This window comes from Ischnura elegans, chromosome 9, assembly GCF_921293095.1.
Source record: "Ischnura elegans chromosome 9, ioIscEleg1.1, whole genome shotgun sequence".
In the NCBI taxonomy this organism is placed as follows: Eukaryota; Metazoa; Arthropoda; class Insecta; order Odonata; family Coenagrionidae; genus Ischnura; species Ischnura elegans.
The window spans coordinates 34060386-34076077 of NC_060254.1; the positions used below are offsets into that span (position 1 = coordinate 34060386).

Here is a 15692-nt window from a genome sequence, read left to right on the forward strand (position 1 = left end):
TCACAATTATGAAATCAAATAATAACTGATATTATAGTTACTTTATTTCTTTCATAAAGAGACATAATGACTATCAGTTTTACAAGAATATTAATCAAATTTGATATAGTTAACTAACCATCAGGTAACTTTTGATTGACAATTTTGCAAAAATAACTTCACAAAGGCCGCCAACTCATTACATCATAAAGTGACTGATTTGTCAGTTATCAATGTATCTATAGTCAATCATTATAATAACAAATGCTGCAGTTGGAGAAATAATCACAGCCCAACTGCAGACTTCTTAATGCCATGATTAGAATTCAAAATAGAAAAGAACATTCAATCTAAAATTCATTCATCAACCAATCCAGTCTAATTATCAAGCGAATATCCCAAATATATAAGCTATGGCATTTCATTCAAGTTATAGATAAAAATGATACATGATGTTACATGACAATCTTTCGCAAATAATCTCTTCAATGAAATAAAAATCTTCACTAAATTTATGAAAACATGATTGAAAAAATAAAAAAGTCAATCCTTAAGCAAATTTGAAAAAATAGTATTTTGGCAAAATTCCTTAAAAAGCAATATGAACACATCTTCAAAAAAACATGATTTGTGTCATGACCAATACCACAACATGACTCATAATAATAATATGTTAAATCCAGAACCAATTGTTAAATATTAGTTTTCTGAATGTAAAATCTAAACAAAAATAATAATAATAATATTACACTACAAAAAGTGTGAAACGAACACATTCTTAGGAGTCTGACCACTGGCTAGTATGGTCTCATAACTCTTGGAAACATCCAATGACAGCAGAGGAAGCTCTGCCACTCATTGGACAAAGAAACAGCACCAGTTTATTTTGACATTTAAAAAAAGATGCAGGTGTAGTCTTTTTTTAAAGTGATGTCCATAGTTTAGGCTGACCATCAACATTTCATGATAACTGCCATTCTGCCACAGTGATAGGGGCCTAAACCATGCCGTCACAAAACTATTGCCCTTCAAGTCCATGGACTGTAAATAGCATCCACAAGGATAAAATATAGGCAAAGTTCACTCTTCACATAATGCGACACCTATCCTCACCACGTGGATCACCCTGAAAAGCAAAACAAATAGTAAATGAGATTACTTTGGATAAGGATAACTTAAAAAAACAACTTGACGAACATATAATATAACGAGAAATATGGATACCAACAATGTGTAAGAGAAATGCTAACACTTGCTGTTAAAATTATGACTATACAGCAAATGATTAGGTTCCTTAAAAAACAAATGACGGTTTGAATGTCGAAGCAAGACATCTTCAGCAAGACAGCTCCTCTAGAGTAACTTAGGTGGGAGAATTTTCATCACACCTACTTTAGATGAAATATAGACTTGATGATTCCCTCCATACTCAGAAGTTTGAGAAAATTTTATAAGAAATAACAAAATTAGTTAAGTGAAATCATAAATGAGAAAGCCACCCGGCTCTAACGCCTTAAAAATTTGTTTAAGGGTGCTCTTCCTACTAAAATAATGATTCTAGCAATTTACATGAATTTGTAAACACACCTGTTGGTGGAACAGATCTTCAGCACCACCTCCCAGTGACATATGTGATGACAAATACCCCGACATCTCACGGTGGCGGGCAGAGGCGCTGGAAAGTTGGACTTTCGTCTGCTCACAAATAGCCATTTCCTGGAAGGTGACAAATAAATTAGAATTGTTCATCTCAAATATAAATAATGTTAAACAGTCTAGAATAAAAGCCTTAAACATAAATAAGCATACCTCGCCAGATGAGCTCACAAGTGAGGTAGACATGTTGTCTGCAAAGAACCACTTCTGCCCCTTCATTACAAGATTGTGGGGAGGTTCATGGCTTTGGCCAGCATCAGAGGACCAAACAGTGACAGTGCCACCAGCATCAATCTTCACACTGCGGTGAAACTTGTAAGTAACCTCCGTATCGCCAGCCTTCCTCACCAACTGCCATCCACCCAAAGACACTTCCTGCGGAGAAAATAAGTTACATGAATTAGAAAACATACACACGATTAATATGATACTAGATATCTATTGCTAAATTGCATAAAATTAGAAAGGAATGTATGTACAAAGAGTGCAATGCCAGTGCAACAAACAGGGAGAGAATTGATCATAAATTGACCTCCAACAAAAAACAAGAAACCAGTTGAAATTCCCAGATCCCAATTTCTTCCTCACAGATCAGTTTGATGGTCAAGGTCAGGCTTATTTTTTGACAATTGGGATGGAATGTTAACTTGCCTTTCAAGGCAATGTAAATTTAATGAAAGAGGAATGATTTCATAATGATAACTACAATATTAACATTTAAAAATAATTCAAACATCCCAGAAGTAAAAAATTACATTGCTATGACAACTCACCTTATTGCCTTTGTTGTGAAGTTTCACAAATTTGCCTTGTGGGCAGTTCTCACTAATCTCCACACTGCCCTTGGCTTGAGAGGAGATGGAGTAATCGGACTGAGAAGACTCTTCAGACTCCTCCAGGAATGTCCTCTTCCTCTTTCCTCCTCGCACTGGAGTGTAGCGACTCACAGGGGTGCCACGAGACTGCTTCACAGTGCCGCCAGGGGATGCAGACAAATTCAACCTAGGATAAAGAGGAAGCTCAAAGTTAGAAATGACTCCATAAAACCTCAGTTATGTAACATTAACCAAATAACCATCACTCTGCCTAAAAAATTACCTGGCCTCTTCTGATTCTAACAGCTTGCGATAGGCAGCAATTTCAATGTCCAGAGCCACTTTGATATCCATCAAATCTTGATACTCCTGTATCTGGTTAGCCATCTCCTCTCGAAGTTGTGCCAACTCAGTTTCCAGCAGATTCAGGTCTTCGGCATGCCTCTGTCTCTCAACTTCCAGAAGACGCTCCAAGTCACGAATGCGTGCCTGAGAGAAAATGAAACATCAAGTAGATCTAGATTTAGAACAAGTATTGATTACAATGTATACTTGGCCAGAAGAATATTAAAATCCTAGTGAAGTGAAGGCCAACAGATTGGGGAGCTTGAGAATATTTCATCTTTATATTTTCCAAAACTCAAACTTTACCCCACAATGTACACACTGACATTTCCCAGTATTAATATCACCTCCTGAGCCACTTCAAATATTGCACACTAAGCCAATTGAGAAAGATATCTCGGGCAGAGGTCAAATAATATTATTGCACAAAGTAATCAAATAAGTACCCTTTCACAAGCCTCATACAAAGCTAACAATTTCAGGGTACATGTATGAAAAGAATTATTCTTCAGAGACATTAAATATGAACAATAAAAGTAATTAGGGACAAACAATGAAGACACTGGGAAAATTATCCAGTAACCTCAGGAAATTCCATTCCCAAACGGCAGGTTAAGACATACCTGGAGAGAAGCATTGGCAGTTTCCAACTCGCTCACACGAGCAGTAAGGCCATCAATGCGTGATCGGTAAGTACGGAGCTCTTCAACGGCAAGGGTAGCTGCACCTGTGTTCTTCTGTGCCTGACTCTGCAAGTCTCTGATCTATCAAGAGTAAAAAGATAAACAATGAGATCTTTGCTGCATTACATGACTAAAACAATAACCCAGACACTATGCTATAGGTGCAATAGGATTGTACCAAAATTTTAAGATCTTGAGGTAAAGCGCCAAATGAAAATAAATTACAAATCATACATACCTTATTCTCATAGAGGGTCTCGATTTCCTCTCTGTTCACTCTCATGGTGGCTTCATACTGTTCGCGAAGATCCTTGAGAGACTGCTGCAACTTGGCTTCATACTCCTGAGTAAGGCGTCCATCAATCTCACTGATTTCCACTTGGCGTCTTGTCCTTGTTTCAGTGAGCTGTTGCTGGTGAATCTGAGAATTAAAGTAATTAACAGTCAATTATAAGGGAGAATTTTATGGCATATAGGGCCACTACATTCTTTCAAAATCAGGTGATGAACAGTAGAATAAACATTAAGTAGGGAAATCCATAAAAAAAATCAGCATGAAGCTAATTTCTGAGAATTAAAAACTATCAACTTTCTAGACTTTGGAATGTAGTATTAAATACCAATGAATTTCCTATTTCACCAGGCAGTCCCATTGTGGCTGAGGTTTGTCCACCAAAAACAGTAGTTTTCAAACCAATTGTAATATATATACATGGACAGATAGAAAATTATTGAAATAAAACTTTAACGATTAAATTAAGGGTGTAAATAAAAAAAAACACTAAAAAAATGAATGAATAAACTACCTATAACCGCAACTCTACATTGATAGGTTTTAGCCCGCATTTACATGAGTTTTCTATAAATTTAAAAAGCAGAGACATTCTTAAATAAAAGCTCTGGGAAAGTGAAAGAAATCCAGAAAGTGAAAGTTTTTTTTTGCAATCATTATAATATCTGCAAAACTAAGGCTGATGAGATTGATAATTCTGAGGTATCTTTCAGAAACTAAGAAAACATTTCTCTTTTTCTAAAGAACATGATTATAATACACAAATACAGTACCTGCTCCTTAAAATTCAACTCCTCCTTAAGAGTTTGAACATTGTTTTCCAAATCAACTCTAGCTAATGTTTCCTCCTCCAACTGCTTTCTGGTATCATTCAACTGCTTCCTCAGCTTCTCGACTTCCTTCTCAAGTTCCTGGAAAGGTCAAAAATGCCAATTTGAAAAAAACTTTCATTTACCTACATGCCAACATCACTACCAAAAGTATGAGCCAAAGCATAGAAAATGAGCATGATACACTGCTCACTATGAAAACGAGCATGGTGTCATGAATGAACGTAGGAAATTTAATATTGATAGGGGCATTGAAATTATATTCTCAAACACATTCTATCCTTTACTGACCTTAATTTGATCAAGTAACTTCTTTCGCTCTCCTGCTGCCTGATTGTACTTATTAGAGAGATCATTTACACGTGACTCGTAAATAGTCAAACTCTTTTCTGCTGAAACCAAATCTTTGGTTTTCTTATCCAAACTGAAAAGAAAAAATGACAATGAAATTAATGATCAACACTTATGAGCTCAATGAAGGAAGATATGTTAATGCAAAAACACACCACGTAAAATATGGGGATTGAACTACTGGCTTAATGGAACAGTAACCTGTTAAACCGCCTTTTATGGACCAACAAACTCAAATCAAACAACTATTTGTCTTGAAATTTAAATTCTTTTTTTAGTTACTTTGAATGGCCCACAAATGCACCAAAAATGTCAGCAACAACATGTAAAATACAGTCCACAGCACGGTAATGGTTATCAATAAATGTTATGCCATTTTAAAACCTCAGAAAAATGCACCATTATGCCAATTTTTTTCTCAGGCACAACTCTATTCTCAGGCCAAAAGGGGGTTAACAATGGACATTTTCAGAATCGAGACTTATGCAGTGATTGCAACGATATGAATTAATGATTAAAAAATTAAATTACACCAAACAAATAACAAAATAGTAATGTAACGGCAATTAAGACCGGTAGGTATCCTGAAAATTCTGTACTACTGATGGCATGCATTCAATAACAAATGTAAAGAAAAGAAGACTTTCGGGATTACCCAAGCTAACTTAAGCGTTTTCACGAAGAATTTCCGAAGGATTATTCTAGGAAACGAATGACCTGTAAGTTCTTGAATTCATAGGGATGAAGAATTCGACTGTTAATTGCTGGGTTAACCGCAATAAGTCGGGATATTTTCGAGGATTCTCAAGATACAATGTCCCGTCGGAACAAGAAACATCGATCAAAAATATACGGCGAAATTTTGGCAGCCTAAAGAGTTAATCGCCTATCGAGCGCACAGAACGTAGGGTGGGCGGCACGTTTCGACGTAGGAGTGATTTACACTTAAATTGTATCTTCAAGGGAAGATTCACAGCTCAAAAATTACCAAGCTTACAGACATATCAAACAAAATAGACGCAATCGGTTTTTTTTTTGCCAGAACCAAGAGATGCAGGAGGTGAAAAAAAACGGGTCAGAATCGTACCCGCGTGTTAAACGGGTCAACGGCAAGGCATAGGCGATTGGCGACAACTGAACGATCATGAAATCGATTTATCACAAGGCCCAAAAAGCATGAACCCATCCCATATCAGTTAATCGATGCGGGGGCCGAGATCTTGGAAAATGCAAACACGCCAGAGAAAAGTAAACATTTGTCGTTCCATCAGTGATTCAACCGCGTCATTGCCGATCCAATAAAAAAAGCAAGCCGTCAATGGAACTCGCCCAATGCAGCGAATTTTTTCTGAATTTCTCACTAAATTGACGTTCGCGGCGTTATATTCATCGGTGTTTTGCAGCTGGCCAGAACATACATTTGAATCATAATTATTACCATAGCTTGTACGCAATTGACACGTCTGCATCATTAGGCAAGGACTCCGCGACTCACGCAGAGAAAATGTTTCTGCTGTTCCTTAACCTATCTATGAAAGGCAAAGTTCTGTGCCAACAAACTACTAAACGGTAGATGACGACGAACACTAATTAGTGAGTAAGAAGGTGGAATTATTTAAAAGTTGAATCACATAACGGGTATCTTCCGCAGACATTACTGAAGACTATGCCAATGGATTTATTTCAGAAAATATATATAATAGGCGATATATAAGAAGTAAAAGTCGAGTATCAGGACGAATTAATACAAATAAAGCTCCGGAAGACATTAAAATTCAAAATCGCAGGGGATACAATAACAGAGAACGTTTACAAAATGGTAATATTTTTTTCCGCGATCCTTCAAAGAAAGTAATCCATTGAATAAATACATTTACACCACAAACCGCTTTCGAATATATTGGAGCACACAAATTAGGAATTTGACAAAAACTAATCAATATGACAATATAAAGCCTTATTCGGGACCATAATACTTGAATTATTAAAATAACAGCATTTGCACCATCATTTTTACAATCTAAGGATAAATAGACAATTTTTGCTGATGACATAAAATCCAAGTACTTTTCGTACACAAAAAAATTATGACTCTAATCGTTCCATTGCTACGTTCGTAGACGCTTTGCTGAAAGGCTAACTCTTAAATACACCAACGTTTCCTGAATTTTTAACATAAAAAAATTAAGACGAACAATTCTTCAAATGTATACTCTTTGCATCAATTACATGTTAAGTATTCGCAATACTAGCAATCCCAAAGTAATGAGAAGTCGACACCGATTGAATTATGTACCTCAGGTTGTACTACTTAAGTGAAATGATAAATTACTAAGATGGGGTTTAAACGCGGGTATTAACAATATTTAAGCTACCTGCACAATAATTAAACAATACTGGTACAAGAAATCACTGAAAAAATTACCTCTGCTTTTATTCTAATACATAACAGCTCAACACGTATCATCAGACATCAATCTCGACGTATCTTATAATGGATCCTTCCACGACCTACCCCAAACCATTTTAGAGGGAAGGAGGAAGAGAATGGGAAAAATTGGGTGAGCCTAGAGGATAAAATTATCCAAAATGAGCGTCATCCACAATGGCGTTCCCGATAAAAAGTTTTCCCATTCGTAATAATAGGTTCGTCCGCATTTTTTTTGTCGATTACGATGGAGTCAACTTTTTGCGGAGAGATATCGTGGAACGACATATCGAATGATAAACACAGATATCGAAACACGTGTTGTAAGCTGTTAAAATAAAATTAGTGGGCAGTAAGATAACTTAAGTTATCATTCGATTACGATACAGTTTTAAAAAATAAAGAGACCCATGTCTTTTCCATTTTTTCGATCCGTCACCTACCTCTCAAGTTATTTGCGGCGAAATTACGACGGGCTTACCCCTTTCGCTGAAAAGTTCATGACGTCACTGACTCCACGAGCGCCTCGCCCCTTTCCGCTGCTTCTTATAATCCGGCCTCCGTATCGCGTGGTTCGCTAGCATTCACATCCCAATGAGCGATTCTTTTTGTCCAGGATCGGGTCTCTCTGAACGAAGTAATGAACCATAAACTTTTATGACGTCACCAACTCACGTAAAGTGGGCGGCAATTTTTTTCTATCGAATAATTTTATTAACTTACAATTACGAGACTGAGTGCACGGCTCCGTCATATGAGCCTGTATTTTCGATCGATGACAAAATGAAACGAAGTAAATTACTAAGCGGGGTAGTCATAGAGTGACTACTCACTTGCAATAAATGCTCCCTATTTAAGAATTTCGAGTCAACATATTCATAACGAACACGATAGCGGCCGTATGAATGCATGTCCGTTATCAATTTAAAATAATTGCTTCCCGTGGTATGAAAAAATATATTTTGCCCACGTCAGAGATTTTATGATTTTTTTCGTGGAGCCTTCTCTGAAAAAGAAGCATCGACTTTCACCATAGCTACACCTTCCCGACGAGGGATGTTCTTTTCGGAGTTGTCGACCGAGGGACGGGCACCATTCCAACATCATTCAGAAGTGCCAAGGCGCCACATCTTCTGCGTGCCATGGGAATTTTTTCGTTAAGAAAACACCCCAAATTCAAAACAAAACCATCTAACTGAATCGAATTTTTGTAACTCGACCTCGATAGTGAATTAAAATACATATCCGCGGAAAATATCTCGATATGTGATGATTTACTTGTAACACCGCGTAAGAGGGCATTGGCCGATGCTAAGTACGTACACTACCGCGTTCCACGAGATACCGAGCGTAGTACAATGCTCTTTCGTGGTTAATGCACGTATGCGAGATAAATAAACATTAATAAGACAACCACGAATTTATGCAAAGCGTTTTCATTCATAGCTTTAATTCACCACCACCAGCTCCCCAGCCACTGTTGTCCGTTGTCTGGATCGGTTATTTTAAATCGATTTAAAATTATTTTCGTAGTTTTTTGTACTAATTCATCTACTATCAGAAGTTTATCCATCTAAAACTCTAGTTTTATGATCCCGTCGGGGCTATCAGCACTTCTCGTCAAAACCGCTATCACAACATACTTAATCGCTGCCACAGACACTCCTCGTCGATCTGAATGCAACATTAAATCGCCACGACCTGGTTTACACTAAGAACTTTCACGGACGCCTTCCCTTAGCGGGCTGGCATTCTAAGGGGTGAGATCCTTCCTTTTAGACATGGGGGTATTCTTAAGCTCCAGATCGGCGAAGTAGCAAGAACTCTGAAGTAGACTCCGGAAGTACAGAAAACTCACGTGAAACCGCAAACGAAACGTACGCACGCAATCTGCTATCACACAGGCCTACTTTTCAGATGAGGAAGTAATGAGAAGGCTCGGCAACCCAACGCTCGCGGGTTCGAAATCCGGCCGGATCTACATACGGATCAAGAGTTCAATAGTTATTTATGGCACGGCTTTGTGGTTTATTACCTAAGAACACACACGGCATGTGAAACGAGGCCAACAGCGACTGGTGAGATGTACTATGTCATCCTGAAAAAAATTACCGAATATTTTCAATGGTATGTTGCCCACTTATTAGGCGTGCACCAAATCTAGACGCTACAAAAAGTAAAACGAATCGACTTCGGGTAGCCCTCGAAGATGACGCGAATGAGTTTTACGAATTGGAAATTTACTAGAAAATCTTACATTTTTGGGAGATAAATGAATTGACACGGCGTTGCACATTAAAGCGAACAGAGAAATTGATCACTTGAGATTTTTAAAAGAAATATCCATAACCATCAGAATTAGTAGCTTTACATTCTATCAATTCAAAAAACTCTTAGCGGCAACCACTTTCATACTTCCATTGCCAATGAAATGGCGGTTTCACACATTTTTCCAAATACTTGCACAAAATCAATCTCACATATTCTTCCGGAGGGCATGATAGATATGCAAATCGGGAGAAAGCGGAATGAATTCTGATTGGCACCCATGCCACTCGGAATTACTCGAAAAGCGGTGCTAAACGCCGACTGACGATAGAGAGATTCTGTCGAACGAAAATGTACAATACTAAACAAGGGAAATGATTTCTTTCCGGCACATAACAACAATTTTTAGCTTTGCACAACATGAAAAATCATGGAATAAATAATTCATATGAACATTACGTCCATTGCAACGTGAGAAACACATTTAAAAAGAAAATTTTGCTCCTGAAACAGAAGTCCAAGCGAAATCGCATGAATGGAATTTCTGTAAAAGTAAAAAAAAGTGCACGTAGTTGTAGTGAAATAAGAGTTCGGAAATGGTGAAAACCCGAAAATATGTCGAGGAAGCGAACATATCCCTTTTTTATATTATATTTATTATATTTCCATATTTTATTCCTTCGCTCCCTTCATACTTGCTGTTTATTCATATTTCCATTAAAATAAGGTAATGTAGGACCTGAATAATGACGAATGGTAGCGACCGAACGCACCAAATGGTAGAACCCATTGCATAATAAGGCTACTGTGAATAACCATGGAAACCATAAACACCTGCAAAAGCAGCATGGTTACAGAAAATATAATTATGCTTCCACCGAAAATATCTACAAGCCAGAATGATGTCATCACCACCTATTTAAAGAAGAGCGAAGATGGAAACCAACCACATTATATGTATTTCGCTACCCAATGCATCGATTCGAGGAAAGGGTTTCTGAAGTGACGTCATTGCGTTACTAAGGTAACCACTAACTCATTGAAATCGTCGCAAGAATTTTCTACCAACTTTCCCGTTTCAAATGCTGTCATAAACACAATTGCCATGTTAGACGCGCTATGAGATTCTCTCCAACAGAGACGATCACGGAGTGGTTAAACTGGTCAACATTCCTAATTTAGGGCCGACGCTACCTCCTGCAACGACTAACTGGGTCGGGGTAAAATGGCCACAAAGCTGCAATAAATTACTAGACATACTTCGCCAGCAAATTACCTAAAACTACGGGCAAGGTAAATATATTGCCCTTTGATAAGCTAGAAAGTCTTCTCTAGCCTGAGCACGACCTAGGGAGTAAGGCTAGACGAGAAAAGGAGGTCATGGTGAGGATCTACGGTCATGGGGGAGGCGACTTATCTCTATTTCAAGTGGGTTGGAGTCTAGAGGGGGTAGGCGACGAAATGCCATATAAATAAATCTCAAGGAAAAGAGTCGCACGACGAGGCGTAAACATCAAAAGTATGTCCCGCTAAGCTATTCACCAGTCGAGCGATAACAGAGAAAACCCTGATTACAATGCAATTCGAAGTATAGGTCTATCGGGCATAAAATATATCACAGGTGTCAGCGAAGCCCAAGGAACGAGAGAAAAAAATCTGAAGAGCTACCGATCGTTTGATGAAACGCCCGCTTTGAGGAAAAATCCGCGCTTTTTTTGTAATTCTTGCGTAATGGTGACCACCGGCATCTTCCTATAGGAACATGGGACTACGTCACGGATATTCCTGGCTTCCAAAAGGACAGCCGCCTCGCAATCGTGAGCGTCCCCCTTAGCTAAGCAAGCTGAACACCACGCTATGGATTCAGAGGGGGAGGAGCGTGACGCTCGCCACACCCACACGTGCAACGGCCACAATACCAAAGCGGTGAATTCATAGATGACCGTGCCATGAAAAACACTTACACACGATTTTATAAGGCATCCGATATGAAAAAATGCGGGTATAGACCTCTTGTTTACACAACAAATGGTCACCGACTACCTCACTAACAAGGTCGGGTCGGAAAAAAATTCAAATAGGATATCCGCCACGTACTTGGAATCACCAATACGATAACGACTGCTACGGGATTTAAAAGATAAAATTACGCATTTACCATGGAATCTATTCTATAGTCTAAATCACTGGACGCACAACTACACCAAAACAGACGTGACATTCAACAGATATGAATTATCCCATGATGAAAGGTAGAACTTGTTCAAATTCAAAAATAACAACAGTCAGCAACGATAAGGAAACAAACTCGCAGCATGAGAAGCAAACCTAATAAAGAAACATGATTGATGCGTGCGTAACCACGACTGATATCGCTCACATTCAACTACTATTTACACCTACGGTAAATAATACAATTCACGTCACATACGATAATTTACATAAACATTTCGCATAAAACCACCGCGAATTTATGCAGTTAGGTATTTTGAGCATGATTCATCACTGATTTAATGAAAAAACACCCTTCTAAACTACTTTAGCATGTTTGGGTAAAAAAATTCCACAACAATAACAAAAAACCGGTGCAAAATATATCATTCTTACACTGAACAACAATTAAACAACACTGATGCACAACATAGGGTCACTACCTCAAAACTCCATATCAAAACAACGGTCATAACATAAACAAACCACACCAAAGTAATGTAAAAATATTCAACTTACTTCAGTCTTAATTCAGCATTCTCGTCCGATAATCTTCTGCAATCAATTTCTAGGCGAGCTCTTTCTCGTGAAGTGTCGTCCAGGAGGCGGCGAGCATCAGATAACTCATTTTCGTACATAGACTTCAGCTGAGTTGTTTCCCTGGTGATTGTTTCCTGAGTAGTCTGGACTTCCCGAGTGAGTTTACTGTTTTCGGACTCCAGTTGCCGCACACGGTCGATATAACAGGCCAAACGATCATTTAAATTTTGAAGATCGGCTTTTTCTTGCAAACGAGAATACCTTGTCGGGCTCAATGGACTACTTGGACGAGGAGGTAAAGGAGTTGCAGATTGCGAACTTGAAGATGCTGATGATGATGAACTTATGACAGTGGTCTTTTTAGAGGTTTTAGTCGCCATGGTTTAAGTAAGAATTTCAACAATCTAAATCCCAAAACGCCAGTGACCTCCTACCTCGATCTCAACAGAAACCAACGCTAATATGGCCGTTTGCCGCTTGATGGACCACGTGACCAATGCGTCATCGACGCTGCTTCATAGCGACAAAAGACTATCGTTATTTCCTGCCCATTCATTTCAAATACATAAAAAATAAATATCCATGGGTGTAATAAAATAGAAAAAATTACGTTAAAAAAATAGAACATTGTTCCAGATTAATATTTGATTTCTCCTTTCCATAATTAATGAAGATCGATTAACATTATTTTGAGTATGAATATTAATGGTCATTAAATAATTAGTTGACCTACTCTGCGATTTATTACATTAGGTACACGGCTTTCATTATTGCTTCAGAGTTTAAATTTCTTTAAAATTTACGCGAATTTAAATCTGGATGATGATGTCATTTATTTGGCCCTTTCTTGTGATGTCATATCGACACCATTCCCGAGACGCCAAGAACAGGTTTTTGACTCCTAGGTAGCGGAGTCGCCGGATTGCGCCGGGCGAGAGCTGTGAAAATAAGGCGGGTGGGAAGAGGGGAGGGACAGTGAAGGGAGCGAAGTGATGTCACGGATGCAAATAATATCATGAATGTCAATATCCATGATTACTAGACATAGTTTTCTTTCGAATTCCGATGCTTTGACCGCACGCTTTTTTCTGCTTCCGGTAGGTCTATTTATGGCCTCCGTATGAAATATCTATTCGCGTGAAAATGTGGAATAATTGTATGAATGAGACAAGAAAAGGTAAGAATGCATTTTTTTTTATAAAAATTAAGTGCATTTACCGACGAAGAAAAACATGGAAATTGCTAATTGAAGAGAATTTATTTTGGCTCTCGTAGTGTACCGGTATTCCACACCACCGCATGTATTCGAATATAATTTTACGAACAATTCAATAGAAATTCAGCCTGCCGGGGACATCGGTGATATCGCGGACCTGTATAAATCATTTTTTCCATAAATTTGATTTTCTCTTTATTAATTGAGTGCAATTTCCGAGTGAAATGTCATCAATAAGAGTATAATATTTTTTCACCTCATAATAATTTGATATAAGTAACTTCGCTTCTTCATATTTGGCTTTTAAATAGCGACCTAAAGTGTAAGTGAAATTTCTATGAAGGGAAAATAAATTCATGCTCGTATCAATCTATTGTAGATACAGTTTTTAAATATCCATTCTGTTACTATATATTTTGTATTTCATTACAGAAATGAATTAATCTAAATATTGTAGGACTTGCATTCATTTGCAATTTATGAGCACTCAAGGATAGCCAAAATTAAAACCTGCATAAGCAGCACTGCATTCCCGTATTAATACAAGTAGTATTAGCTGTAATAGACCTACCCAAGGCATTCATTAATGCAAGTTTGATCAGTAAACAGTTCCACTGGCTCTCCTCCCCAGAGTCGCAGACACAGGAATTAAGGCTAGGGGAGGTTTTTGGCAGTGGTGCAGCGAGGGGGGTTTTGGGGGATAAATCCCCCCCCCCCCCCAGGATTCTGAGAAATGTTTAAGTTTAATCCATTTTACTTAATTGGATTGATATTATACTACTTGATTAATAGTAAAAAGTTGTAAGGATTAATAAAATATACCTCGGAAAGCCGTAAAACTCACCATTTGGAACCATTTATCTTAAAATTCCGCAATTTATTAATCTCGCACCTACCGCTTATCCTGGTGGGTATTCCATACCCCGGTATTAATTGCACCTAAACCCCCCCCCCCCAGCATTAATTCCTAGCTCAGCCCCAGGTTTTTGGTGCAACTAATACTGAGGGGTATGGAATATCTTCTGGGGTAAGTGGGAGTCAGGCCCATCGTGAGGGCGGGGCAACCTGCCCTGGCATTTTGCCCTGGGCACAGCAAGTTGGGGGCGCACCGTGTTCGCCGACGAAAAAATCCTTGTATGTTTTACTTTCATAATCGATAAAATATCTTTATTACGAAAAAATGTTTTCAATTATATTTTCAACTCTCCCGATTATTGCAGATATATCAATGTTATGGGGTGGGGCGCACGATCCCAGTTCACCCCGGGCACCAGATCAGCTAGCGACGGGCCTGGTGGGAGTTGCGGGGGCCCTCACCAGAAAATTTTTGAGATAAATGATTTAACATAGTGAGTTTTACATCTGTATGAATAGTTTGATTTTTTTGTGAGTCATCCGTCCCCCTAATATTAGTTACAAAATTTGTCACTTTAAAATATTTTTATAACGAAAACTTCTCTGAGCTCTAAGGGGTGTTATGCCCCTAACCTCCTCCCCTCATTGTGCCACTGCTCCTCTCAGGTTTTCAATGCTGAACTAATTCAGGTTTTTATCAGAATTTTTTACAGTCGGTGGTTCTAGTTCCTTCCCTTCCAGAAGCTTTGGAGTGGATAACTATCCTCTCTGCTGATATTAGCTGGTACTTCCCACATATATATTTTTTTCATCTTCAACTATTTACCTAACACACTACTAAGGCAAATATTGGCTCTGTTTGGAAAACTCTTTTACGTCCACAAATTGCGGACTGGCACAAGGTTCTGACCATGAATGCTTAGCTGTCACCGATACTGAAAATTTCTAGTTTTAATATCCCTCTTATTCGCCTTGAATTACAAATTCATTGATTTTCAGCATGGATGGAAAACATGTGGATGGTTGTCAACATTCCCCAACTGAATCGAAACCAGGTAAAAGCCTATGTAAGCCTCTCAACCTGAAGATGCTGGCAGGAGAGACAGCGAAGCTGCTGGCCAAGATATGTAGATGACCAGGGGCGGATCCAGGATTTTTTTCTGGGGGGGCACAAGAGTCTGACAGGCAAACAGTCTTCTCATACTTGAGATTAAAAATAATAT

At 38.3% G+C, this 15692-nt stretch overlaps 1 protein-coding gene across 1 annotated transcript; it reads right to left on the reverse strand.

Moving 5' to 3' along the window:
* Positions 1-26: 26 nt before the first annotated feature.
* On the reverse strand, positions 27-12900 carry LOC124165319 (lamin Dm0-like). Its single transcript, XM_046542673.1, has 10 exons — positions 12378-12900; positions 4892-5024; positions 4544-4681; positions 3717-3899; positions 3419-3559; positions 2734-2939; positions 2409-2637; positions 1789-2010; positions 1567-1695; positions 27-1105 (listed from the first exon to the last, which is right to left on the reverse strand). Exons 1-10 carry the CDS (start codon positions 12776-12778, stop codon positions 1067-1069), a joined length of 1821 nt encoding a protein of 606 aa, XP_046398629.1. The 5' UTR covers positions 12779-12900; the 3' UTR covers positions 27-1066.
* Between the last annotated feature and the right edge of the window lie 2792 nt (positions 12901-15692).

Bases quoted from the DNA above. Each gene is read 5' to 3' on its own strand.
- LOC124165319 (XM_046542673.1), bottom strand. From the start codon at position 12,778: ATGGCGACTAAAACCTCTAAAAAGACCACTGTCATAAGTTCATCATCA. The intron at 4,682-4,891 runs GTCAGTAAAGGA...TGACCTTTCCAG, and splicing joins AGTTACTTGATCAAATTAAG to GAACTTGAGAAGGAAGTCGA. The intron at 3,900-4,543 runs GTACTGTATTTG...TTTAATTCTCAG, and splicing joins AGTTGAATTTTAAGGAGCAG to ATTCACCAGCAACAGCTCAC.